We start from the raw sequence: 27,972 nt of genomic DNA, 5'->3' as shown, positions 1-27,972 counted from the left end.
CAGAAAAGCCACAAGGAATCCATGCAGGGGCTGGGGCTGGTCCTGCCTCTGGCCTGCCCACCACTCACACACATACACACAGGAGATGAAACTGGCCCCCAGACATGCCCCATGCTGGGAGGCAGGGCCTGGGGAGAGCGAGGGCATCATGCCAGTGACTCTCTGTACAGTGAGAAGCCCCTCATCCACTCTCCCACCCTCCTGCCCATCCCCCGCCCCCCCACAGCCTGCCCACTCAGCTGGTCTCCTCCCTCCGAGACTCCTGGGCAGAGCCAGCAGCCTCTTCCCCTTTACTAGAGGGTGGAGCCTGGCCTGTTGCGCCCCCTGGGGCTGTGCTGTCCGGCTGGGCCAAAGCCGGCTCAGGGGTGGCAGCAGGCTTGGTGGCCGGTGTGGCACTGCTTTGGGTAGTGGGCACGGTGCTCTCTTCCACGGCTGGTGTGGCTCTCCCATCAGTGGCTGGAGTAACACTTCTGTCGGTGGCTGGGGTGACACTCCCATCAGTGGCTGGGGTGATGCTCCCATCAGTGGCTGGGGTGATGCTCCCATCAGTGGCTGGAGTGGCACTGCCATCTGTGGCTGGGGTGGCACTACGGTCTGCAGGGGCTACATTATCGCTCTTCGTAACATCACCCGCTGTGGCTGGGGTGGCACTGCCCCCAAGGGCTGGGGCAGCTGCACTTGCAGCTGTGGCCCCGCCTGCAGCCCCAGAGGTGGCAGTGTCTGTGGCTGGGGCAGACTGGGCTGCAGCCGTGCTGGACTGCTCCGGTGCCCTGAGCCGTTTCATGAGGGTGGTCACTCGGACAGCCTTCTGAAAGAAGGACAGTGGAGAGAGGCTCAGAGCGAGGTTTACAGAAGCTGGATCCATTCCTTTGCGAAGGCCAAACCCAGACCATTCCATCGTGCCCTGGCTGCCTCTGACCAACCCAGGGCCAGGGACCCAGCTGCTCAGCACACCTGCCTAAGGTAGTAGCAGTGGCTACAGCTACACCTGACGGTTGAAGAAAAGCCTGTGTGTGGCTGCAGGGGTGTGATGCAGGCAAGAAACTGTGGTGCCAGAAGGAGCACTTGGGATCAAGCCAGGAAAGGGAGCCATCCAATCCTTACCTTCCACTTAGCCCTGGCAAAGTTCTTTTCAATCTGGGCACAGACACCATCCTTGATGTTCTTATCAGAAGCAGCATTGCCAGAAATCCTGGAAAGGGTGCAAGTGCGTGTGGATCTGAGGGGATATGGCCTTCATGGAGACTGTGCCCAGCCCTTTCCTTGTAAGATCCAAGGATTACCAGGCAGACCCTCTGGGCTGGCCTGAGCTCTGGGTGCCCCCTGAACCCCAATTTGAGGCCTCAAGGATAGAGGCTGCTAGGTGTGAGGAGGACAGAGGCCAAGGGACCCCTGGCCTCTCCTCCCATCCTCCCTGGGCCCTGCTCACCACTCGTGGGAAATGGCCTCTTCCGCGGTGATCCGCTGGTCTTGCTCCACCTCCATCAGCCTTGTGACCAGGTCTTTGGCTGGGGACAAAGCCAGGGAGAGGCTAGGCTTGGGCACCCCATTTCACTGTCTAGAGGTGATGAATGGGCTCGGGGATAGGATCAGAGTCCAACAGAGAAGGCTGAGAGCAGTCCCCCATGCCAACCCTTCACTCTGCCCTCATGCTGGGCACCTCCTCACCCGCCTGCGAAATGTCATCCCAGTATGGAGAGTCAAACTCATAGTCGCCAGCCAGGATCTTCCGGAAGAGATTCTTGTCGTGGTTCTCATAGTCATCTTCCTCCACCTCCTCATAGAAAGGTGGATTCCCTGAAAGCCTGCGCAGGGGCCCAAGGACAGGGTCACTGAGAAAGGCCATGGACACAGACCCCCACCCCACCTGGCTGCCAGGCTGTTTGCCGGCTTATCCACTCACAGGATGTACATGATGACTCCTATGGCCCAGCAGTCCACAGGGCGTCCATACCGCTGCCGGCCTACCACCTCTGGGGCTGCAAACAGTGTCCACCTGCTGGTCAATATCAGGCCTGGCCAGGCCTTTTACCGCTCACACCCATTTGCTGGGATAGGGACTTCCTTCCCCCCCACACCCAGAGCCACTCCTTGAAGTCTGTGTCCCACCCTGCCCCGCCCCACTCCCTGCTTGCCCAGGTACTCGGGGGTCCCACAGGGCTCCTTGATGAGGCCATTCTCTAGCTTAGCCAGGTGAAAGTCGCTGATGACGATCTTTGAGTTCTTCAACCGGTTGTAGTAAACCAGGTTCTCCAGCTGCTCCAGCCAGGAATGGCATGTGGGTGGGCAGAGGAAGAGACCATGAAACCCTCAGAGGCTGGACCACGGCCCTGAGGTGCTGCCCACCCCAACCCCAGGCCAGCTGCCAATTGACCCTTTGACCTGATTGCTGGCCTCACCTTGAGGTTCCTGTGCACGATCTTGAGTGAGTGCAGGTAGGCCACCGCCTCCAGGACCTGCCGCACCACGTTGCTCGTGTCTCGCTCCGAGTAGTAGCCCTGGTCCAGGATCCAGTCAAACACCTCCCTCCCCGTGGCCCTGAGGGACACCAGCCCCTGAGCCCGGCGTGGGCAGGATCGGGGGTGGGGCAGGAGCACGTGGGCAGGCTGTCTACACCAGGCAGCTGGCTGGGCAAGGCACAGGGACCTGGGACCCCAAGGGTCCAGAAGGGGGGCCTTCCCTGGCTGCAGAGGGCAGAGCAGGTAAAGACCTGGGGGACTGAGGAATCCTGGAACCCCAGACCCACACTCACAGCTCCAGGAAGATAAAGTACTCCTTGCGGGTCACAAACACATCCACCAGTTGCAGGATGTTGGGATGCTTCACCCTGGCAACAGAGAGAAGAGCCAATAGATAGGGCTGGGTGAACCCCTGAGGCTCTGGTCGCCACTGTGAGCCACAGCAGACTAACTGGCCAGAGGCTGGTACTGCTCGAGGCCTCCAGACCTCGAAGCCCTTCCCGGCTACCTCCCCTACCCCACCCCACCTCTGGGCCTCATACTCACATCTTGAGGATGCCTATCTCATTCTTGGCTGCCTTCCGCACCTTGCGGCCATCCCGCTTCTGGAATTTCTTACAGGTGTGCAGCTTGCCTGTTGTCTTGTCCTTGGCCCGGAAGATCTCACAGAACTCCTCACTGCAGCCAGCAGGCACTCCACTCAGCCCTGGCTTCAGCGTGGGCTGTACTCCGCTCCCCTTTCCCCAGCCCTTGCCCACCCACCCTTGCCCAACAGACCCGCACTCACGTCTTGATGACCTGTCCCAAATCATATCTGTCAGTCACCTCCGATGGCTGGTTATAGTTCTTCTTGTCACCCAGAGTCACACACCCAAACGGCATTGCCAGGCTCTGAGCTGCGGGCAGGATGGGGTCTGGTTCAGCTGTACCACAGCCCACTTCTCCCCACAATGTAAAGGTTGTGTTTGGGAAACCCCAACCTGTCTCAGGCCAAGTCAGAGGCAGAGTCTACACCAGGAAGGGCTAGAGGGTGATCAGGCTCAGATCCAGTGCCTGCTTTTCTGGCTGTACCTCCAACCGCTCAGCTTGGCTGCCCAAACTACAACAAGCCCCTGCGCTTATGAAAAATATAGTAAGCTGACATATCCGTGAATCACTTTGCATTACATACAATCAAAAGAAGCTTTATCAAATGATTTATTTAAATTTCAGTCATTCCACAGATGAAAGGGGTTGTATCTACCCACCCATCAGAGAATCATCTCCGCAAGTCTGAAGATGCCAAGTGTTGGCAAAGATGTGGAGAACACGAGCACTGCTGGTGGAGGGCAAGTCTCCCCTTTGCAAAACAGTTTGGTAAAACTACTGAAGTCGAACATAACCTGTGTACCAACAATTGCACTGCTAACTATGTACATTTGTGCAGTAGGACACTCGTACAAGAGTGCTCATGGCTGCAATATTCAGAATTGCCCCAACCTGGAAACAGCCCACATATCCATCAAGAGCAGGATGTATTGTGGTAGAGTCAGTCACACAATGGAATATTGTTACAAAACAGTGGAAATGAGGAGCTACAGCTCTGCGCAAGCACATGGTCAATCTCACCGATACAGTGTTGAGTGAAAAAAATACCAAATACATATAGTGTGATTCTATTGATACAGAGTTCAAAACAGGCAGAACTAACCTATACTGTTTAAGGATACAGACATACTGGTAAAATTATAAAGAAACACTAGGAAGTAAACACCATGAGTCTTTCTAAGAGAAACAAAGAGGTTGTGATTAGGGGTGGAGGGATTCTGGAGGATCTATTTCTGAACCTGAGAACCACCTGAGTCCTGGTTTAACAGGTGTTCAACTTTATAATAATTTGTAAAAATGTACATACACATATTGGGCACATTCCTAGATCTTTCTTATATTTCACAATAAAAATGTTAATAAAAATTATGGCTATCCATACTGAAGAATACTTGATAGCTATTAAAAAGCATAAAATAGATCAAAATGTGCTGCTGTAGGACAGTCTCTGAAAAAAAGCAGGGGACAGGATGGTGGGTAAAGGGTGCTACATTGGGGTAAATTTTTTAAAGTTTATATACCTGTGTACACTCACAGACTCTTACTTTTTTTTTTTTTGCAGTACGCGGGCCTCTCACTGTTGTGGCCTCTCCCGTTGCGGAGCACAGGCTCCGGACGCACAGGCTCAGCGGCCATGGCTCACGGGCCCGGCCACTCCGCGGCATGTGGGATCTTCCCGGACCAGGGCACGAACCCGTGTCCCCTAGCATTGGCAGGCGGACTCTCAACCACTGCGCCACCAGGGAAGCCCCTCACAGACTCTTTTCTGGGAGAAAATAAGAGTTCTCTTTGGGGGAAAGAATTGGGTGTCAGAGGGGCAGATTTATATCTATTGTTTATTAATTTTCTGTTAGTATTTGTACTGTGATTACTTTTACTGATTTAATAAATACTGCAGGACTTCCCTGGTGGCGCAGTGGATAAGACTCCACGCCCCCAGTGCAGGGGGCCCGGGTTTGATCCCTGGTCAGGGAACTAGATCCCACATGCATGCCACAACTAAGAGTTCGCATGCCACAACTAAGGAGCCCGTGTGCTGCAACTAAGGAGCTGATGAGCCATAACTAAGGAGCCCGCCTGCCGCAACTAAGACCCGGTGCAACCAAATAAATAAATAAATAAATAAATAAATAAATAAATATTGCTTGGGGGATTCTTCAGAGGGAGAACCCCCATCTGGGTGGAGAAATGAGGAAAGGCTTTGAAGAAGAAGCAGCATTGGGCTGGGCTTTAGAGGGAAAGGATTTGCCAGGAGGCATGAAGGGGTAATGGTCCAGAAAAGCAAGACAAGCCTGCCTAGTGCCTCACTGCCAGGGCCCACAGGAGACCTGGACCATCAGGTCCAGGGGAGAGGCCCCTGGCCAGGGGTGGCTATTCCAGGCACAAGGATGACCACATGCAGCTGACTCCAGTAGGTTCCAGGCACTCTGGCACCCGGACCATGGCACCCCCCAGGTCTGCAACCCTGCCAGCCCAATCCTCAACTGTGGTGCTGAGTGGACTGGCTCCAGCACCCACAGGAAAATGCACTCACAGCCCTTGCTCAGAGGTAAACTTCAGGAGGGGAATTGGTGACAGTGTCTGGACCTTTCCAGACCTGACCCCGAGTCAGCCTCCTTAATGCCTGGTTGGTGTGACACTGGGATGATAACACACTTCACACTAAGGCTGCATTGAGACTGCTCTGCCTCTGCTGACTATGCATAGTCTCCCTCCACCCCGATTAGCACTTGCTATGCAAAGGGGCTTGGCTGGGGCCTTGGCTACCTAGATGCCCCCCTACCTGAAGTGACTCATAGCCACAGGTAGTGAAGGAGAGAGGAAGCCACCACCAGAGGAAGCAGCTTGGTCAGAGGGACTCTGCCAGCCAGGGTCAAAGGCCAGGACCCACACAAGCCCCCTGGTCAGCCCTGGCTGCTGCTTGCTCCCTCCCTGGTGGAGGTTACCCACTTCCCAGGGCACCCAGTCCTGAAAGTTATCCCTCAAATTTGCCCTCCGCTTTAGGGAACAAATTCCATCATTCCCGCATCCAGGTTCTTTGGGCTCAGGGAACACAAACGCATTTCATCAGTGTGATTCAAGCTAGGGCTTAAGCCATCTTGTGAGGCACTGCAGAGGCAAACAAGAGAAGCTTTGAAGATCGTCCCTGACTGCGTATCTTTGCCGCCATGGTCACAGCCCTGCTCCTGCATCTGCCGGGAAGGAGCTTGTGGCTAGAATCCCACTCTCACAGCTGAGAGCAGAGGCATGGCCACCCACCACTGCCGGCCACCCATCTCTATGCCCAAACAATCCGGGGGAGGGGGCTTGCATCAGTCCCCTCATTGGTCTTATGTGAAGCGATTCCCTTCCCAGGCTGCAATCCAAGGGCCCTGTACTGGGTGGGAGGGTTGTAACTCAGCCTACAGGTCCCCCAGGAGGGCTGGGAGGGACCTGTGTCCCAGCTCTGCTGCTCTGCTTACACCATTCCCTCTGGCAGGAATGCCCTTCCCCCAAAACCTCCCATCAGTATCCTATTTGTCACGGCAGAGTTATTTTTAACACTAAAAAAATCAGCAACTACCTAAACAACCAACAACAGGTGACTCGCCAGCTCAACTGTGTCCACCCAATGGCAGAAATTGTGGGCACTGGCAAGGGCACTGCCCATCCTGGCCTCTCTGTGGAGCAGCCTCCACATGAGCTAGGTGCTGAGACCAGGACTAAATCTCTTCTTTCATTGTGATTTCTGACATTATAAGGTTATTTGTGCCACAGATTGGCTGCAACGATCCTGAAGCTCGAGGCTCAAAACCACCCTTCGCTGAGATAACTTCCACAAACTCCACCTCCACCCACCCCACACCAAGAGCTCCCTGCTCAGCCGCATGGCGTGGGAGGTTTTGTACGTGCCTGTCCCTGATCTTGGCCCAGCTTTTGGCCGTGCACAGGCACTCGTACCCGCAGGGACCCAGGGCTGGTCATAGGGGTCTGTCTCCACCATGGAAATCCGGGCCTCTGCTCAGTCACATCAGCCTGGAGCCATGTCCTGAAGCCTCATGGCAGGGGCAGGGACAGATCTGTCTCCTCCCTCCCACAGTGGCCCTGATCTCAGCCAGTCACTGCTTCTCCTCACCAACCTAACTGCACTCACTTGCCTCCACCCCCAACATGGCCCCAGGGCGAAGAGAGGAGAAAAGGGGGCCCTGCTTCAGATTAGCATCTTGGTCCCCTCCACCCCCACCCACTCTACCATCTGCTACCCACTGCTGCTGCCTAGGAGGCTGCCGGTGTGCGTACCAAGCCCCTGGCACCTGCTTGCAACAAGGGGGCCCTGGCCCCAAAGCAGGCAGAAGCTGAGGGACGGCTTCAAGAACAGTAGAAGGCCAGGCAGAAAGAGAGCGTGCACTTCTCACCCCCATGGCCTGGACAGCCCAGACTCAACATCCAACAATAGAGAGCTCCCCCCACAACGACACGGGACCTGGGCTCGGCCTTAAGTCCACACGGGACATGGGAGGGCACAGAAGTCCCATAGCTGCCGTTTCTCTAAAGACATGGTTCCTTCCATTCTCTGCAGAGAAACTGACTGGTGTGCACAGGGGGCGGTCCAAAGGGAGCTTGGGGGAAGTGCAGAGCCTGGGGGAGCCTCTAAGGGAGCCTGAGGGCCAAGCATTCCCTAGCTACTGCCTGCTCCTCAGGTCTGGCCCCTCAGGCAATGCTGATGGAGCCTCTGCCTTGGTAATAAAGGGTCCCCTAGGGACCCTACTGTAGCCTAAGACAAGTCTGGCCCCGGGGAGGCCGGAATAGGACAGAGGCCAGCTCCAGAGGCCCAGGGGTCCCACAGAGAGTCCTGGCCCCTCCTCTACTGGGGTCAGCCTGATTCAAGCCCCACCTTTCGTAGCCATAAACAGGAGTTACCTGCCACCCTGGTCCTCTGCCATGTGGGGCTTCAGACCTTGCAGTAAACCTAGGGAGGCCAGTGGGGGCCCAGGAGGCCTCCAGCTGCCTCCCAACAACTGTGGGCAACACCTCCCAATTTAGTGGCAGCTGTGAACACCAGCCTGCAGGCAACCCCTCCCCTTCCCTGCTCTCCTCTCTCAGGGACTGGGGCTGGGTTTCCTGCTGTAATAGACATGCCTAGGCCCAAGCTCTGCCCAGCCTGCCGCAGAGACCTCACTCGCAGGATGCAGGACCGGCAGAAATAGAGACCTCACTCTCAGGTCTGTGTCAGGAGGCAGAGTCAAGTTTCTCGCCCACTATCCAACTGCTTTAGGTAACTGGGCAGGGGGCTGCCCTGGCTGGGCCTCAGGCCCTAGCTAAATCATGGTCCGTAGTTCCTGCTGCTGACTCTCTCCCATCTAATGAGGGCGCAGGCAGAGGGCGGGGGTGCTCTCCAGTCTCAGAGGTGGGCATACGATCAGGTGCTGCCTCCAGAAACTTCAGCCTTCAATAAGCAGGCAGAGCCAAGAGCCAGCTGGCCCCTTCCAGGCACCTGGGGTCCCAATCTTTGAGCCCCTGAAGGAAAATTCACTGGGGGCCCTGCTTCCCTGTGAGCGGAGGAGGGGAAATTCAGGGAAGGCCCCAGAGTAAAGGGTTGCTATGGTGATGGAAGTTTTTTAAAAAGGAGAGGAGAGGGGAGGGGAGGGGAGGGGAGGGGAGGGGAGGGGAGGGGAGGGGAAAGGAGAGGTGTTATTCAAATTCTCCAAGAATTCCCTGAGACTTTGGCCTGATTCCTTCCCCATGGGTTCTGTGACCCTGGTCCCCATCAAGGAAGGGGAGGTGGGGAACTGAGAGACTTTAGAAAAGAGAGGGGCAGGGACACAGAGAGACAAAGGCAGAACCTCTGATGGAAGGGGAGTAAAGAGTTGACACAGTAAAAAGGATGCAGGCACAAGGACACAGGAGGGAAGGTGGGCAGGGGGTTTCAAAGGGGCCTGTGGATGCCCAGCAGAGCCCTAAGGCCTCCATGACCATGTGCTCTGCACACCGGGACCAGGAGCTGCCCCTGATGCCTGAACCATTGAGACTGACCCCTTCTGTATTCCCCTAGACATGCACTGAACTTGGTGTGGGACAGCCATAGCTCTGGGAAAGAGGCCAGCTGTTGCGGTCCCCTCAGAACAGTTCCTCAGCCTCTCTCCCTGTCATCGCAGCAGCTTAGGTGAGGCAGGTCCAACATGTCGAAGGCACAGGCTTGGGGGGTGGAAATGAAGCTTGGAGACCTGGTTGCTTCCCTTTACAGCCCCTCCTCTCAGCTGACCCAGCTCTGCTTAGACTCCCCAGCCACCACCCCCCATCTGCTGTCCTCTAGAGGCCCTGGGTCCCCAGGGCCTCTCTTGCAGCTCAGCCTAATTCCCTGCCACAACCGTCCCCCTCCCCGACAGTGGATCCTGTCTGAGGGCCAGAAACAGCACCCCAAGCAACCTAGAAACAGGATAACAACTGCACAGCATCCCTCCACTATGCCTCAGTTTCCCTGGATGGAGATCACTGACTCTGTGGTCTTCTCCCAGGGCAAGGACTGCCCACCTGCCAGGACAAGGGCTGGAGAGGAGGGCCAGAAGCTGATATGGGAAAAGCAGCCTATGGCACCTGGGGGCCCACACCACAGGGCCCAGCGCCTGACACCGAGGGGAGTGGAGACGCCAATTTCCCAGCTGAGGAAACTGGGGCCCGGCAGGTGCCTAAAGCTGGCAGGAATCAACTGGGAGTTGGGGCGGGGGGCAGGAAGGGCACCAGGTCTCCACGGGTGGTCCTGGGCGGGGTTGGGGGGTGTTGCTCAAAGCCTGGGCCTTGGAGGAGGGTGGCAGGACAGGGGCTGGACTGCTGCAGACTGAGCTTTTGGTGAGGGACAGAGAGCCCTGCTCCCTGGGAGGGAACCTGGTGAAGCAGGCTCTGCCTAGCGGTGCGGACAAAAGCAGTTTGGCAGGGCTTCCCTGGTGGCGCAGTGGTTGAGAGTCCGCCTGCCGATGCAGGGGACACGGGTTCGTGCCCCTATCCCGGAAGATCCCACATGCCGCGCAGCGGCTGGGCCCGCGAGCCATGGCCGCGGAGCCTGTGTGTCCGGAGCCTGTGCTCCGCAACGGGAGAGGCCACAGCAGTGAGAGGCCCGCGTACAGCAAAAAAAAAAAAAAAAAAAAAAAAAAAAAAAAAAGCAGTTTGGCAGAGCTATGGGGGGCTGGGAGAGTCTAGGGTCTCTGCCAGACACTACAGGCTGGGGAAAGCAGAAACTCACTCGCTCATTGTTCACCCTGCCAGCCGTGGGCCCTGCTCCCCACTGTGCTGCCACCCTGACCCCCTTCCCCAGTGCTGCTGACTCGCCCCCGCTGGCACAGCAACACACATGCGGGAGGCACACGTGTGAGCACCCAGCCCCGCACCTCCCAGCAGAAACATGTGCGTCCCCCAGCTGCACCGCGCAGCGCTGGGTCGGTGTCCTGGACCCCCGGCGGGCCCTCGAGTTCAGGCTTGGAAGATGGATCTTGGCTAGGGGGCTGCTGGTCCCCAAGGGCTTGAGCCTCCTCCCCCACCCCGCGGCAGCCCCGCCCAGCCCCCTTCAGGTTGTCGCCCATAAAGAACTCTCGTTGTCATGGAAATTAGTGACTGCTTAGCGGGAGGGAGGGGGCCCGGGGGCAGTTGGGAGGGGCCGGAGGCTGCTCTGGGAGTCCAGAGGTACAGCTGAGCCCTCCGGCCCTACCCCCACGGGGCACCACGAATGTTGGAGGGTTAATGTTTTCACAATTAGGAGCCCAGCGAGACGTAGGTGGGATGGGGGACAAGGAGGGGAGATTGGCCTGGACTTGAGTCTCAGACGCTTCCCTTGGGACCCCCTACCCGTCTGAGGCGATGGGGAACTTTAGCCCAACCCCGCACGCCGAGCCCTGCATCTGCAGAGCCCGCGTGCTCTGCCCCCGCCGGGACCCTAAGCCCTTGCAGCGCCCCGGCGCACTCGGCTACCCGAACCTCGAGCCAGAGACTCAATCCCCTAAGACCCCACAACGTACGTTCCGGGGGCGCCACCCCCTCCCGGGTCACCCCGCACCTGCAGCAATGGTCGGTCACAGGGAGGAAGCGATCGCGGGTTCAGTGGGGCGCCGAGGGCTCCGGGGGCGGCGGGCAGAATCCGCTCCGGGCACGCGGGGCAGACGCGGCGCCAGCTGCAGCCACTTCGGCTCGCGAACCTCCAGCATCTCCCGCCGCTCGTCTGTTCGGATTCGCACCCCGGGCCGGGGGCGGGCTGGGGGCGGGGCCTCCCTCAGCCGGCTCCGCCCCGACCCTGGAGGAGCCTGAGCCCGGAATCTCACTCGAAGGAGGGCTGAGGAGGGGATGGCAGCAGAGAAGGTGAGCACTGGCCTGCCCGGCCCCGGCCAGGCTTTCGAAGGCTCCCTTAGGCCCTTGGACTGACCGGGCAACAAGGACCGGAGGGGCCTTCCTATGCCCATTGTAGAGGGTGCGGAGTAGAAGGTGTGGGGAAAGCCTGAGTCCTGGAGCTGCACAGGAGTGTCTTGGCAGGTAGTGGTCCCCAGGGGACTGGCGTTCTGCCCAGCTCCCCAAACCTGACCCAAAGAATGGAACCCACTTAGAACCAAGTGGGCAGTCGCTAGGGCAAGCTGTGCTACAGACAGGCCTCCCCTAGCTAGTAAACACACTGGGGTGTGTCTGTGCAAGTGAGGGCTCCAGACCTTGGTGGCAGAGTCTCTACCCATCTTCCCCTCCCCTCCTGCAAGGTCCCATCCAGGGTGGCTGGCTCAGCCTGCCCCCTCCTGTGTGGCACTGAATTTCTCAAGCTCTGAAAGTTACCTATGACATGGCATAGACTCTGCTTTCTTGACAGTTTAATCACCCTCGAGCCCTTCCTGAACAGCATCACTACTGGTGGCCTGGGCTGGGATATGGGGATACAGGAGAACTACAGCACCATGGTGCCCCACCAGACATGGCCCCTGACTGGAGGAGGCTGAGAACTGCCGGGAAGAGCCTCTGAAGGAAGTCTTTGGCCATTTCTCTGTCCCTTGTCACAGAGGCACATGGACCAAATGCTTGCCCCGCCCCCCCACAAGCCTTGAGGCCAGTATCTGAAGGCCAGATTTAGGCTTCTCTGTGCCTGAAACTGGGCTCCACCCAACCAGAACCCTCTCAGTGAGTCTTCTGACCCCATCCTGGGTGGGGTCATCTCCCAACCCCTGGCCATGTTGAGTGAGTCTCTCCTGGATGGTTCCCCACAGCTGCTGACAGGAGTGACTGCCCAAGTGAGGAAGTTGGAGCTCGTGCTGGGGCTGGAAGTCTAGCCTGGGAAATGACTGCTCGAACAGGACCCCTCAATATCTTTCTCCAGAGGGGGTGTTGAGGAGCCCTTCACATCCTTCCCTGGTTTGGTCATTGCTTCCAGGCCAGGTGGGTGTCACCTCTGGGCTCCCTGGGCTCTGGGTGGTCTCATTCATGGCACCAACTCCACCACTGGGTAGGAATCTTCTGGCAAGCTGGACATCTGCAGGGCAGAGCTCTGTGTCTCATCTCAGTATGCTAAGTTCATGTCTGCAGAATGAATGAATGGCCTGGCACTCAGTCTTTCCTGCTGTCTGCCCACTGTCATTGAAACAATGGTTCTCTGCATTGTATGGTGCATCTGATCCTTGGCTTGCTGACCCCACATGTGGCACACACATTTTCTGCCTTTCCTGAAGATCATGGCTATCCAGGCACAGAAAAGCTGGGCCAAGGAGAAGCTGGAATGTGGGGGATTTAGAGGCAGGGGAAGAGGTGGCTCGCTACAGCCCTGCCTGCTGCTGGCAGTGCTCCACCTCTTCTTGGTCCTGTGCACACTCCATGTGCCTGTGGGTGAGCACGTGGCAGGGTGTATGTGCGCACGTGTGATTATGTCCGTGTGTGTGTGTGCTCTTATGCCAAAGGAGATGGCAACAGCACAGTGTGTGCAGCAGTGCCCAGGGGCGCATGTGTTTGCATTCTGTGTGCACCCAGGCATGCTTGCTTGCATGTGCACATGGACGCTGTAGCTAGCTAGTCCCTAGAGCCACTGGTCCTCTTCCTACCTAGCACAGGCCTCAGGATCGTGGAGGCTGACTCACAGTGTGAAAGCTGAACATGGGAAGAGGGTGGACCATGCCCAGGGGTGGGTGGGGGCTGTGATGACCTTATATCATTGGCCATTTATAGTCTCTCCACGAAGGGCAGCCCCTCACTCTCAGGTGTGTGTGGGAATAGCCAGGTCTTTGCCCTTTGTGGAGAGGACAAACTAAAGATGAGAACCCAGGGTTGGGACAGGGGCATGGCTTGTCCCTCAGCTCCCAGCCAGAGGGGCACCAGCAGGGTAGGGCTTCAGTGTCTTTTTTTTTTTTTAATTTATTTATTTTGGCTGCGTTGGGTCTTCATTGCTGCAGGCGGGCTTTCTCTAGTTGTGGCGAGCAGGGGCTACTCTTCGTTGCGGTGCATGTGCTTCTTGTTGCGGTGGCTTCTCTTATTGCAGAGCACAGACTCTAGAACGCAGGCTCAGTAGTTGTGGCGCACGGGCTTACTGGCTCCGCGGCATGTGGGATCTTCCTGGACCAGGTATCGAATCCGTATCCCCTGCATCGGCAGGCGGATTTTAACCACTGCACCACCAGAGAAGTCCTGGCTTCAGTGTCTTGGCTTCAACCTCCAGCTGCCCTCCAGGCAGGAAGTAGCAACATGAGGTGAATTCTTCCTCTCAGCTCTTCCAGGCCATGGAAGACATGGACCTTTATTCCTACCCCCACTATTCAGAGCCAGACAAGGTCAGGGGCCGTGGCTTCTAGCCACTCCCCTGACCAGAGGAACAGCGGGAGGCCCTTTAAAACGGAGTGGGGTTTGGGACAAGAGCAGGGCAGTTGGCACTGGCATTGCCCCATAGTCCCTATGAAAATCTCCTGACGAGGCCTTTACCCTGGCCACCCTTTGGGCAGAGGCTGCCCATTTTGGGAGGCACAGGAGGCGAAGGGAGCCCAAAGTTGACAGTTCTGGCTCCCACCAAAACTAGATAGTCAGAGAGGCAGGATAAGGTATGAGTCTCCATGTCCACAGAGACTACGAAGCAGGCCAGAGCCTCATCCCCCAGCTCAGGTTGTATCTCCCACCCAGGATTCAGGATTTATCGGCCCCCCACCCTGATTTCCTGCCCCAGGGAACCAAAGGCCAGCACTCCTATACCTTCATATTCTGACTGGCTGACAGAAGCACCTGCCAAACCAGCATAGAGCTCCAGCCAAGGTTCTGACTTTAGGAGGTATCTACATTATCAGGCCAGCTCCCCCCTGGAAGCCCAGACTCTGACAGGGACCCTCCTTTGGGGTAACAAGTGCTCCAGGGCCCCAGCCATCTGTAGAACTGTTTGGCTGTTGTCAATGTTGCTGGCCTCAGCACCCCGTAGAGGGCCCAACATGGGGGAAGGCAAACAGTCTTTTCCTCTGGAGCTAGGGGAGGGGGCTGCCCCCCCTTCATGACTCACTCCAGGCTGTGTGGGTTATTACATTATGTTTGAAATTGCCATGGCAACGAGCTGGCAATCAAGGGTAATTGAGCTTGTCACCAGGGCAACAGGGCAAAACCCACAGCTGCCACTCTCTGTGGATGCCCTTGGGGTGCAATAAAGGTCAGGCTAGACCAGGGCCAATGTCAGCCATGGGGCTGCGGGGCTCTCTGGAAAGGATAGGATTGCCAAGGCCCATGGAATTCCAGTGTGTAGAGGCAGGGTGTGCCTTGGGAGTGCCAAGGTCCCCATCCCTGACCACATCCCTGGATCCCTGCCCTTCCCTCCACCACCACCCTGTGCCTAAAATATGCCACAGTGGTCAAAAGAAGCAGAACCAGAAAGAATTTTTATGTGCTCATAGATGGTACTTATAGATGGCCCATGGGCCCTCCTCCTCGTACTCACGGCGGCTGAGCCACAGGCTCTGGAAGGAGTCCCAGGACGCCATGATGGAGCCTCCAAGCCAAGCAGCAACAGCACGGTGCGGAGAGCCCAGCACAGTGGCACCAGGGCCCAGCTCCTGTCTCAGGCGCTCAGGAAAGCCACTCAACAGGGTGCCGCCACCGTCCAGCACCACATTGGCCAGCAGCTGCTCCTGCTGCTTGGCCTCCAGCCGACTGATACTTAGGAGGGCTAGTTGTGGAAGGCCTGGCTGATTGAGGCCTAGCAGATTGGGCTGGAAGAGGGCCTCGGGGCAGCAGAAGTGCTCAGAGCCCAGTGTGATAACCTGCTTGTCTGGAAGCAAAAAGTCCACCGGGGCCAGGGCCTGGGCATGGGCCATCTCAGCTGTCATGTCCATGGTCACATAGCAGCAGGCCTCTTTAATCTGGTTGACCAGCCATGCCTTGAACAGTGACTGGCCACCTGCCAGCAACAGCTGAGCCAAGTATTCAGTGAGGTCAGCACCCGCCACATCCAGCTGGTAGGTGTCAAGTGGGGCCAGATCCCCAGTGATGATGGGTGCCACATAGGAGGTGCCATGGCCACTGCCCATCACCAGCCCAGTGGTCCACCCATAAGCATAGAGTGCCAGCAGGGCCTGATGCACCATCTGCATGGCTGGCACATGGAAACGCTCAAAGAGTATTTCAGCCACCTTTTCTCGGTTGGTGCGTGGTGAGGTGGGTGAGTCCGCCACAAGCACAGCCAGCTCCTCGGGCTGCACACCCAGCCTGCAATAGAACAGGTGCTGCCACAGCACCTGTGCATCCCGGTTGGAGACCACTCCTCGATTCAGCACCGAGTAGGAATCCTCTTGTTTCTCAGGCACTGCGTACCTGGGCTGGCCCTGGACTGGATGCTGGAGCAGCTGGACACGTGAGGGCAGCACACTGAGGACATAGTCCTCTCCAGCCAGTCCACATTTGGTGAAGCCTGTGCCTGTGTCAGTCACCACGGCTGCCATGTCCTGGTAGGGGCCCCGTGAATGGTGGCAGAGCACTGGGGACCGTACTGGCAGCACGTCCATGGTGGGCGCCAGCTCATAGCAGGCCCCTCGGAGAAGGCCAAGCTGTTCGACCACTGGCGAGTGTGTAACGTCCTCAGCTGTCAGCTTGAACCAGGGACCGTGGGGCTCAGTGCCTACCATGGCCGTGGGCAAGACCTTGCAGCTAGGACCAGGTGTGGTGAATGTGAGCAGGGAAGGCTGCTCCTCCCACTCCCTGGGGCAGCCGCCAGCTTGCCATGATGAGAGCCGATGTGAGCTGGAGCTTTGACCAGCACTGACACCAACATTTTCTCTGTTTACATAGACACAGGTCTCCTCAGGGGCCGGGGTCACCCGAAGTACCCCCACATGGGTAGGCGGGCCCAATGGCTCACCTTCCTGGCACAGGGTGGAGGCCTGACCATGCTCCCTAGTGGTGGGAGGACCTCTTGAGAGAGTGGGCTCATTGGAGATGGGAGGTTCTTGGGAAAAAGGAGGCTGTCTAGTGAGAGAAAGCTGCCTGGCAATAGGGGCTCCAGTGAGAGGGGCCCGACCAGGAAGGGGGTGCTGCTTGGTGGAGGGGGCCTGCTCAGCTAGGGGTGGCTGTCCAGAAAGGTGGGTCTGCCTGGGAAGGGGACGCTGCTCTGCAGAGGGAGGCTGACTGGCCAAAGGGGGCTGTCTGGAAAGAGGATGCTGCTCAGCTAGTGGGGGCTGACCACCAAGGGAGGCGTGCCCAGCACCTTTGACCTGAGGGTTGTCAGGGTGAGCAGTAACGACCTCTTTCTGATTGTGGTTGCCTACATCCTCCTGGAGCAGGGGTCTGGGCACCTGCTGGGTTTTGGCTGGTGGTACAGGCTCTGCGGTCTGCTCTGAGTTCGTCCACTGCAGTTTCTTGGCCTGGACCATCGAGGTGTCCTGCATCCCGGAGGCATCCTGCATCCAAATGGTGTGACTAGTTTCAGTTTTTTCAGCGTCAGGTTTGGACCAGCCAGGATCATGGGCATGGCTCAGTATCCTCTCTCCAAATTGGAGGGACATTCCCAGTGGAACACGCCCAGTGAGCATCCCCATCCTGATGGGTGTCTCAGTACCAGGGGAGCCTCGTGACTCCAGGTTGAGCCTGGCCTCTTTGGGAACCAGGGCCACCTCTCGGTAGCTTCCAGATGAAAGGCTGGAGGACACGGGGCTGGACACCATGGGTGTGGTGGACCAGAAGCTGGAGCCATCACTGTCAAGGGAGAGGATGGGCATGGCCAACGGCCGGGTGGACGGCGTATTTTCAGAGGTATAGATGGATGGGTGGCTGGGCATGAGGCCCACCAGCACTGCCCTTGAGCCCATGGGGTCATGGCACAGCAGCCCCATCCTGGTGTTGCCCGTGGCCATATCAAATACCAGTACACGGTCTTCCACAGCATCCCGGAGCTGGAAGGTAGGGGCACTGGAGGGGGGTATCTGCGTGGCTTCCCTGGGAGGATGTACTGGGGGGGAGTTGTGGCAGGTTACTTGGTAGGCAGATGGCGGCACGTTGGAGCAGGTGTTGCTGCAAGCATTGAGGGGCTGCTGACCTGGCTGAGAGCTGCAGATCTCCTGGTTACCCCTCTTGGACTTGGGTGTTTCTGGGGGCCCTGAGCCCGGTTTGGGGCTGCCTGGCCTGGAGGTACAGACCATGGGCTTCTCCACTTGGTTCTCAGGCTGCCTTGGTAACACCGGCCTTTGGGCAACCTCAAGCTCCTGGGCCTGGTCTGGGGAGTCTTTTGGAGTGCGTGCTGGGGTGGCAGGCTCATCCTGAGAATGGAAATTCACTTTGTCCTGGCAGGATGTGACCCCTTTGGGAGACTCCAACTGGATTGACCATTGGTTGCCACATTTCCTGGGCAAGAGGTCTTGGGACAGGCCCTTGGTGATGGCATTGGTATCCATCAGGTGGTCAAGGTTGCAGGTGTAAGATTCAACTGCTGCTGACATTGAGATTGTATCCAGAGCTGGAGTATTTGCCCGAGTTGGAGTTGGAGTTGGAGGCACCTGAGCCGGACATGGACACTGGCCCTGGCCCTGATCTTGGGCCGGAACCAGAAGAGGACCTTGGGCTGCAGCTGAGCCATCCTCCCCTGAAAGAAAATACGGTAGCCACCGGCTCTTCCTAATGCCCAATGGGGCTATCTGTTGGGGCTGCAGGGGCCTTTGCCCCAGCCTACTAGGACTTTAGCTGGAGCCTTGCCCTCCCCCGCCATCTGCACCTGAAGCGGGAAACAGCAGAGTCCGTGCTGGGCCATGTCACTGGTGCCGTCACTGCGCCTGCACACCAGTAGGGCCAGGGTCCTGTTCTCTGTGACAAGATGTGTTTGGGCTCCCACAATAGAGCCTGGAAACGAGCTAGTGGAGGAGAGTCTCAGGGAATCCTGGGAGGCCCACTCACAGCCACGTTGGGAGCTAACCTCAGCAGGGTCCCAGAGTTGCTGGTGACTGGGCTCGTGGGTATGGGCCTGGGAGGCTGAGCCATAGGCCCCATCAAGGGTGGCCTCGGTCGACAGTGACAACCCCTGCCTCAAGTATACAGATCCTGAGTTTATCCATGGTCCCTGGGACCCTCAAGGGCCACCGCCCAGCTGCTGGCTGCCAGCTGAGGGGTGGCCCTCGGAGCCCGATAGATCAGGGCCCCCCACTTTCTTGGTGACTTCCATAGTCCTGCTCCATGCCCTAGGTGCCCTGCCCGCACTTCATTGCCATGGCAACCCCACACATCACAGCCCCCAGTGACCTGGGGGAGGGTGAGAGAGTGTGGGAAACTAGGGGCCCCACCCCCCTGAGGAATGGGGGCCTGCCCAGGGAATCTTGAGAGGTAGAAAGGCCAAGGGACCCCAGTGAATTCTACCAACCCTAGACTGGCCTCCTCTCTCCTTGCCAGCCTGGTGGCCACTCTGCCCAGGCCAGCCCTAGAGGGAGGGCAGTGCTCCTAGAGGCAAGACTGTGTATAAGGCCAAGGGAAAAAGGTAGGCAGGGGAGATACTGAGGAAGTCCCTGGGTTCTCAGTTTACCTCAGATGCCAGACTTGGCTCTTTCTCCCCATTTCCCACATGGCAACTTGAGACTTAAGCCCTGACCCAGGGATGCAGTTCCAAGTGTGTGACCCGAGGCCCTTGTGGGGCGCAAAGCCCCTTCACCACTCAGTCCTGAGAGGCAGAAGTGGGTGAGGGGCCCAGGCTCAGGCTCTAACTCCCCTCCCCCATGTTCCCCAGCTCCCGCTCCAGGGACAGCAGCTCCTTGGCAATCTCTCTGCTCCAGATGGTTTTCCTCTGCCTGTGCCTCACAGAGCCCCCTCCCCAGAGCCACATGTCCTTGAGACCCAGGACCAGTATCCCACAGAGGTGGGGATGGGGACGACACGGGTGGGAGTGGGGCCTCTGCTCAGAACCCTCAAGTCAGAATGTTCTAGCTCTTGTCATATTGTGTCAACTTCACCTTGGCCAGAAGGGGGGCAGAACACTGGGCATAGGGCTAGGCCACCAGTGGAAATTACAGGATGGAGCACAGCGGGGACACAGTGGTTAGGGGGCTGTCCACACAGTGGGCACAGGGCTGGCTACACAGTGCGGGTATGGTGGGTGCAGAACTGGGTACACATTGGGCACAACTGCATATGCAATTAGGACAAGTTGGACAAAGGACTGGACTTGGGTAGCACACAGAAAAGAAAGCTATTAGACAAGGTGGGCAGTACTGCCCTCCATTTTGTAGATGGGCAGAGGGTCAGGGAGGAGTGGGACCTGCCTGGACCACCAGCCGAGGCCCAGATGTGCCCTGCAGCCACAGAGGACAGGCCTAGTTTGGGGAACTGACCAGTGCCACAGGCCTGAGTCTGGAGGTTCTGACTGGGGCGGGGTCAGACCTTCCTCCTTCCCCCAGCTATAAGCTCTGGGCCTCCTCCTTCTGTCCTCCAGGGCTATCCTTTCAGGCCTCAGTCTTTCTACCCAGGAAACAGGTTTGTGGAGAACGAACCTGTAGTCTTGTCCTCTGAAGCGGTGTATTTTCACAGAAGTTAAAAATAGTGCTTACGGTTGGCCGTGGGGTGTGCAGCGATGTGACCAGGGACCAAAGCTAGCTCTGTGCTTCATCTGCACCTTCCTGACTCGGCACTGGGCAAAGCCTGACTCAGCCATGTCTCAGGCCCCCCGACCCCCTCCCCCTTCCCCAGATGCTGCCTTCAGTTAAGAATGGGGGGCTTCCCTAGTGGCGCAGTGGTTGAGAGTCCGTCTGCTGATGCAGGGGACACGGGTTCGTGCCCCGGTCTGGGAAGATCCCGCATGCCGTGGAGCGGCTGGGCCCGTGAGCCATGGCCGCTGAGCCTGCGCGTCTGGAGCCTGTGCTCCGCAACGGGAGAGGCCACAACAGTGAGAGGCCCGCGTACCGAAAAAAAAAAAAAAAAAAGGAATGGGGATAGATGTGTCTGGACACTGCTGCTCACCACACACTATGGCGCAGGAAGGTGACAGAGCCCAAGGGTCTGTGGCCTGCACATGTGTGCATTCACACACACGTACTTGCTGAACACTATTAACTTCATTAATCTCTGGCCCCAAGCAACCTGTTTTTTAATTTTGTTTTGTTTTTCCCCATGACAGAGATGCTAGTAGCAGCCTCCTGTGTTTGCGGGAGAAGCATGCAGGGAGGCCCTGAAAGTCCCTGCCTGTCCGACCACTGAGCCATCGCCCCACTCCTGCAGAAGTGAGGCATAATCCTCCCTTTCAGGGCTGGAGTCCTCATGAACAACTGATCTGACAAGGGTGTGGCCCACCCTTGGGCCAAAGAAGGCAGCCCGGAGAGAGGAGAAGGCTTTTCCCACCTGGGAAGCAAAACACCCCTTATAGCAATAAGAACAGTGACTGCTATTGACTGGGCCCTTCCTCTGTGCCAGGCAATGCTGAGCACTGTAACCCAGCCTCACAGCAACTCAACAAGAGCCGGGTGCTGTCACCCTTATTTTATAAATGATGAAATCAAGGCACAGGGAGGAGAGAGAATTCACAGAGGTTGCAGCTAGTGAGTTGTAGAGCCAGCCTGAACCCACACTTCAGGAAACTACAGTGCCATCACAGGTGTCATGCGCAGGGCTACGTTGGCATGGACCCTGCTGGAGGGGAGCCAACATGCCTGCCTTCCGAGTGCTGCAGCCCCAAGCCCCCACCCAAGCTGTAACCCACATGGCCCTGTTCCTCCTCCCAATAGCTTGGCAGGTGGCTCAGGCATGCAAGGGGGCATTTTCCTGGGGGGCACTAAGCCAGTGCCTCCCAGGAAGCTGTCAGTGCTGAGTAGGGGCTAGTTACATACCCTGGGGGACCTGGCTGAGTCTTCTGTGCTCAGAATTCTTGGCTGGCTGAAGCCCCTCTGCTTTATCCAGCTGAGGGGAGGGGCAGCAGGCAGTTAGAGAGGATCCCAGGCTGGGCCCCTTCTACCCAGCCCCCTCCTGCACCCACCCCCCCATCCCCCCATCCCCTCCCCCCCATCAGGCAGGGACATTGCCCCTGTACCCCTCCCCCCAACATGTTTTTAAATAGTCTCTCACCAGGAAGAAGGGCATCCAATTCTATTTCTGATTCTGGAAAGTGAGGAGGGCCAACATGTTACCATGGCAACCTGGAGAGCCCCTCCCCCAGGCTGAGCCCATTCCCCAGGCTGAGGGCTGTCTGGGATGGAGGGGCCAGGAAGCAACAGGAAGGAGCTCAGTATGAGGGCGAGGCCGTACAGAGGCTCCTCTGTGAGGGCGGGTTCCAGCACTGCCTCCCTTCACACTTCACCTGACCCGCTCCCGGCAGGCTTGGGGGAAGGCCCCAAACCCTGTGGAGAGGGTCAGACTTCAGGAGATGGGGACGGTCACCTCAGTCTGAGAAACCCTCCTTCCCAGTGGATCAGGCTGGAATCCTCCTACCTAGGAGACCTTGAGGATGGTGGGCAGGAAGGACATCAAGAGGAGAGGCACAGAAGGCCCCATTCTACCTCATGACCAGCCAAGTCTCCCAGACCTGCTTCTCCAACACAGACATATTTTGGGCTCTGTTGTGTTCTCAGGAGTCAGCTCTGTCAAGTCCCTGGCCCTGCACTCTTCCAGTCTACCTGCCTTCCCCTCCCTGTACTCTGGGAAGACTCGACATCTCCAAAAATCTAGGATCAAAAGGAGCCTTAGGGACTTCCCTGGTGGTGCAGTGGTTAAGGAATCCACCTGCCAACACAGGGGATATGGGTTCGAGCCCTGGTCCAGGAAGATCCCACATGCTGCAGAGCAACTAAGCCCGTGCACCACAACTACTGAGCCTGCACTCTAGAGCCCGCGAGCCACAACTACTGAAACCTGCGCGCCTAGAGCCTGTGCACTGCAACAAAGAGTAACCCCCGCCTGTCGCAACTAGAGAAAGCCCACGTGCAGCAACGAAGACCCAACGCAGCCAAAAATAAATAAATAAAATAAATAATTAATTAAAAGGGAGCCTTAAAGGGCTCCCAGTGCAGCTAACCACTTGATAATGGAGTGAAAAGCAATGCCTGTTTCCCCATCTCTGCCTACTGTCCAAGGGCTCAGACACCAGCCCTCTGTCCCAGAGGCTGCACGTGGGTAGCACTTAGTTCTGTGGAGGGAGGGCACTCCAGGTAGGAGCACAGCCCAAGCAGAGGCAGGCTTCTGAAGAGACCCACAAGGACCTTGTGATCAACACTCTCTGGGTCCTGATAGGAAACCAAAGCCCCCCAGAAGGAAGGCTGTACCCTCTGTCTGTCTCTCAGCTCTATTCCCAGCACTCTGTCTGTGTTTTCCTCTCCCCACTGTGAACTCTAACTTCCTGCTTCCCTGGAAGTCTCTCCTGTTCAGGGTGCACCCATTCCACGGAGGCAGCACCATGTTTGAAGGAGCTGGCCCCTTCTCCCCGCCCCGCTGCTTCACCCCAAAGAAAGGCAGTCACGGTGCAGAAAACCCCAGTCCTAGAGGAAACTATGGCAGGGTGAGGGGTGATAATCCACTCCTCATCTGGGATGTGAACGGCAGAACCCGAGAGTGCAGGAGGACATGGCTTTTGAGCTTTAAGGCACAGGGAAATTTAAATAACAGATGTTTAAACAACCTTCTCTGCAAGCCATGGTGCAGTGACCCCTCTGCTGTGATGTGTTACAGCTTAAAAATAGCCCACAATGAACCGCTCTGAGCTCCAATTGACTCAAGCTTACGTAACTCTGCGTGAAAGATGGCCAGCCGCACCAGCCAGGAGGGAGGACAGCAGCACTGGCACCCCCCTGACTGCTGTCCACAGCTGGCTTAGAGGCTGCGGCCAGCTCCTCACCCTCCCTGGGAGCAGCCTCCCATCCAGGAGCCAGCAGCGGGGAGTCAGGGGAGGAGGCAGGACTTCATGCCCAGCAAGAAAAGACCTCCAACCACACCTGTGAAGGGGATGTAAGGAGAGCTGCCCTCCCTCAGGGTCCCTGAGGAACCCGGGCCCAGTGGAGGGTGGGGGCGACTTTAAGAACAGATGGCTGGACTTCCCTGGTGGTGCAGTGGTTAAGAATCCGCCTGCCAATGCAGGGGACACGGGTTCGATCCCTGGTCCGGGAAGATCCCACATGCTACGGAGCAACTAAGTCCATGCGCCACAACTACTAAGCCTGCACTCTAGGGTCCGCATGCTGCAACTACTGAGCCCGTGTGCTGCAACTACTGAAGCCTGTGCACCTAGAGCCCATGCTCCGCAACAGTAGAAGCCACTGTGATGAGGAGCACGCACACGCGCACCAGAATGAAGAGTAGCCCTCGCTCGCCGCAACTAGAGAAAGCCCACGTGCAGCAACAAAGACACAACGCAGCCAAAAATAAATAAATAAAATTAAAAAAAAAAAAAAAAAGGAACAGACGGCTGTGTCAGAGAGACCAGGGCAGGAGCCCACATGGGCAGAGTGATTGGGGTAGCCCAAACAATTCCTTTCTCCCTTTGAAGAGGGCCCTCCCCAGCTTGGAGAGACATGTCAGCAGGACTGATGCCTCTCTGAAGCTGTCACTATCGTGGAGCCCAGGGGTGGAGCTGACTCTTTGGGGGTCTCTAAGTCTCCATGGTCCAGGCCGCATGGAGCCAGTCAGGGGGATGGACTTGTAGCATGAGAGAGGGAGCTCTGACTTCAAAGCTGATTAAATCCTGTGATCTTGGCCACCAGCTGCTGCTTTTGAGTCCCCTGCCTTCCCTGATGCATTCCCAGATCCCAACTGCCCAGTCCAAGACTGACCGCAAGTGTGCAAGTGGCTAAGCCAACAAGAAAGGCAACAGATTGGAGAGAAGGCAAGGATGCCCCTGGCTCTCGTGCTCCCTCTGCCTCTCCCCATGCTGAGCCCCAGGGATTCAGCAACTTCCTCAGCTCCTACCACCTGAGCTCAGAATAGGAACCGTCATGGGCCTGGCCCTCGCCCTCAAGCTCCCACAGAGCAACAGTGAGACAGGCAAGGGCCAAATACAAGGGCCCTCCTGCCACCTGCCCAGCAAAGGCTGGCTCTCAGGACCACTAGTGCTTCTGCTTCCCTTCCAGGGTTTGGGCTGCAGGATGGGTGGAGCAGAAATTGTGGGGGAATGGGTAGCTGTGGAGGGACTGGAGCTGGTCCTGGGCTCTCTTGGCATCTAGGCTCATTGGGTTAAAAACCCCAACTGGAACAAACCCCAAAAGAATGGAGGGAGAGACTGAGGCTCAACTGGCCCCCCTGTGCCGGATGGGGAATGCTGGGGGTGGTTCATCAAGTCATCCCCCCTCCTCAAGGCCGGAGGCCTCCAAGCTGGTTAGACCCTCACACAGGCAGAACAGAGGCTCTGAGTGAAGAGATGCTTGGTTCCTGGGGTCTTCATGGAGGAGAGTTCTCCAGCCCAGCATTGAGTAAACGGTGTTTTTCATCAGGGCCTGGCAGATACCGGATCAGTGCTCAGCTACCGATTCCTGGGGCTGCTTCTCTCTGGGCAGAGGCAATAAGTGTGAGAGGTGCATCCCAGGCCTTCCTGAGCCTCAGACACTTCCAGCAGTGCCCACGTCCCCCAACCCCACCCGGCACTGGAGGGTCCTGCTCTCTCCTACAGGTGCAGGGAGTTAGTTAATGAAATGGCACCAGAGGTGGACCCGGGACCTCATGGGCTGAACCAAGGGAGTGACGGATGAAGCCACTGTCCCAGAAAGTTCTCAGGATTTGAAATGGAGCTGTGTCTAGAACCCTCAGGTGTGACCCCCTAGAGAGCCTTTGGATCCCTGAGGAAATTCTCTGATAGGCTGGGGCTTTGGCATAAGGGGAATCTCAGACCAGACTCATGATCCCCTATCAAAGCAGGTCGGTCTATCCCATGCTTGCCCTCCAGGTGCCAGACAACAGCGACACCAGTGGGCAATCAGGAGGATGTGAGTCATCTGCTGCTTCCTCAGCCCCAGCTTCCATCCTGGCCTTCCTCCAGCCTTTATTGGCTCCTGCTGGGCCCCAGACCCACTGGAGATGAGGAGAGGAACTGACACCCGCTCTCCACAGCTCATGATGGCAATGCTGGACTCCCAAAGCCCTGGGAGAAAACTGTGCTCACCCCATTCCACCCTAGTGGCAGGCCCAGGCCCACCAGGGCCACCAGCAACCTTCTCCTTGGACCAACCATTATTCAGGCCTCCCCCAAGGCAAAGGCAGTCCAGGCTTCATTAGCCCTGGAAACCACTCAGAAAACTCCTGGTCCCCCCAGCCCATCAGGGGGCCTAGAACCTATCCTCCCTTCCTCTCCTTCCTGGTGGCCCAGTCAGGAATTGGAACCCTGAAGTAGTTCCAGCTCCCAACACTCCAGATGGACTTAGGACTATCAGGTGGCTCTGAGAAAAGAGTTCAGAGCTTGGGGGCTGCAGCATCAGGGAGAGAGGGTGCAGCTGTGGCAAGCACCTGCTTAACTGTGTCCCCTCCCTCGAGAATCCTGGCCCTGGAGGCCCTTGGCCCAGAAACAGGCCCAAAGCCCCACATTCTGGCTACACAGGAAACCTGACATCCCCTGAGCTTCTTCCGTCTCCCTTCTCTGGGACTCCTCTCCTCGCTAAGCTTCCCTCCCAGCCAGAGACCCCCTTCTCTCTGAGTCCCTCTCTTATGGACAGAGAAGCCCATGGTCCATAAGCTGCAGAGGCCCAGTGGGGAAGGAGCCTCAGTCCAGCTTCAGTGAAGCCTCTGAGCCTTCTTCTCGCTCCCCACCCAGCTCCAAGCCCTGGGTGACCCTTAGATCCCAAAGATGAGGTTAGGGCACAAGGACTACTAGTTGGAGGGATGGAGACAGTCCTTTCCAACTGGTACAGGGACCACAGCTGTGGGAGTGCTCCAGGACATTCCACTCACCTCTCTCCCAGCCTCAGGGGTGACACAATGGGGGAGAGAGAGCCCAAGGGTCCCTGACAGAGCATGCAAGGCTACAACCTCCTCTGTGCCTGCACTCATGGGCATCAGAGGTGCAGGGGTAAACAGGCAGACAGAGTCCATCTCTTCCCCTCTCCAGCTCATAGGGCCCTGATCTTCAGATCCTTGCACTTGAGCGTGAGAGTCTCCTTTTAAGCTTTACTCCTGTCCTCAGAGTCCTTTGGGTCCCCATATTTGGGCCTCCCTCTGGCCTGAGGTGACAGAGTAGGCAACAGATGGGTAGAAAACAGCTAGGCAGCTCCAGTCCCAAGGAGACCCCCACTCTGCTTACCAGGGGGCTCTTGCCTAATCCCAGCGTTCCATGCATGACAGGGCAAAGAGCTGGGGACTCAAAGGGAAGGGAGCTTACGCCCCTTAGGATGAGCCAGGGTCTCCCAACTGATGAGATAGAGGCCATGGGGGACCTGAGCAAGAGAGAGGAACCAGGACTTCCCTGGTAGCACAGTGGTTAAGACTCCATGCTCCCAATGCAGCAGGCCCGGGTTCGATCCCTGGTCAGGGAACTAGATCCCACATGCATGCCACAACTAAGAGTTCGCATGCCACAACTAAAGAGCTCATGTGCCGCAACTAAGGAGCCTGCCTGCTGCAACTAAGACCCAGCACAACCAACCAAATAAATAAATAAATATTTTTTTAAAAAAAAGAGAGAGAGAGAGGAACCGCCACAGTGCATGTCTCGGGCTCAGTCACTCTGATACTCCAGTTATCCACACCAGCAGAGCCCAGCGGCCCCCTCAGCATTGAGGGCACGGGGGAGGGATAGTACAAGGAGGAAGCTGTTCTCCTTCTCTGGTGGAGCCTGCCCCTCTAGTGGGTATTGTACAGTGGCCTTGACGAGTATAAATAGCCTAAGCAGTCTGCACCTTGAAGCTGGTGCCTTGAAAGTGTGGAGCTGAGGCCTTGCTGCTGGCTCATCTCTTTCAAGACTGCAAGAGCAATGCTGGCAGGATTGGGGGAAGGGGAGCAAGTCTCCATGACTTATCAGTGGGGTGGGGGTGTCGGGGGGAGTTGGGGGAAGGCTGCAGGTAGAGCAGGGAGCCCTGGGGTGGGGTTAGGGCCTGAGGAATGGGACAGGCAGACTGGGCAATAGGAGAAGCCAACCTGGCTGCTGCATATCTGGGTATTCAACCCACCCCTCTCGGTTCCATCCAAAAGCCCCCAGGACCCTGTAACCTGGATTTGGGCCTGGCCTCCTCTTCCTGCTCTCTGGAGCCTTCTTGCTGACTCAACCCCTTTCCAGCCTCAGGGTATTTGCATGTGCTGTTCACTCTGCCAAAAACTCTCTTACCCCCACCACTTCTGGCACAGTTCCCACCTGACAAAGTCTCAGCAAAAATGTCACTTCCTGGGGTGGTTTCCCTTCTCTATTCATCTATCTAAGGCTGTCCTCCATTCCCTCAAAGCAGCCTGTCTTTTTCTTTCATAGCACTTACTACAATTTGTAATTAAATATTTATTTGTTCATTTACTGATTTAAGGGCCAGTGGTCACCACTGAGTCCCCTGTGCCCAGCAGCCAGTCACACAGCAGACACTCCATAAATACTCACTGCATCAAGTATCCCCTCACT

At 57.2% G+C, this 27,972-nt stretch overlaps 1 protein-coding gene across 1 annotated transcript; it reads right to left on the bottom strand.

Moving 5' to 3' along the window:
* Positions 1 to 235: 235 nt before the first annotated feature.
* On the bottom strand, positions 236 to 11,232 carry CAMKV (CaM kinase like vesicle associated; the record flags this gene model as incomplete). Its single annotated transcript, XM_081246186.1, has 11 exons — positions 11,071 to 11,232; positions 3,247 to 3,355; positions 3,006 to 3,137; positions 2,753 to 2,827; positions 2,400 to 2,538; positions 2,136 to 2,256; positions 1,904 to 1,979; positions 1,669 to 1,805; positions 1,430 to 1,508; positions 1,105 to 1,192; positions 236 to 808 (listed from the first exon to the last, which is right to left on the bottom strand). The coding sequence occupies exons 2-11, from the start codon at positions 3,339 to 3,341 to the stop codon at positions 236 to 238; spliced, it is 1,515 nt and encodes a 504-aa protein (XP_081102312.1). The 5' UTR covers positions 3,342 to 3,355; positions 11,071 to 11,232.
* Between the last annotated feature and the right edge of the window lie 16,740 nt (positions 11,233 to 27,972).

This window comes from Mesoplodon bidens (genome assembly GCF_964165515.1).
Source record: "Mesoplodon bidens genome assembly, chromosome: 10".
NCBI lineage: Eukaryota > Metazoa > Chordata > Mammalia > Artiodactyla > Ziphiidae > Mesoplodon > Mesoplodon bidens.
The sequence above is the reverse complement of the archived record's forward strand: the minus strand, read 5'-3'. Positions and strand labels throughout refer to the sequence as shown.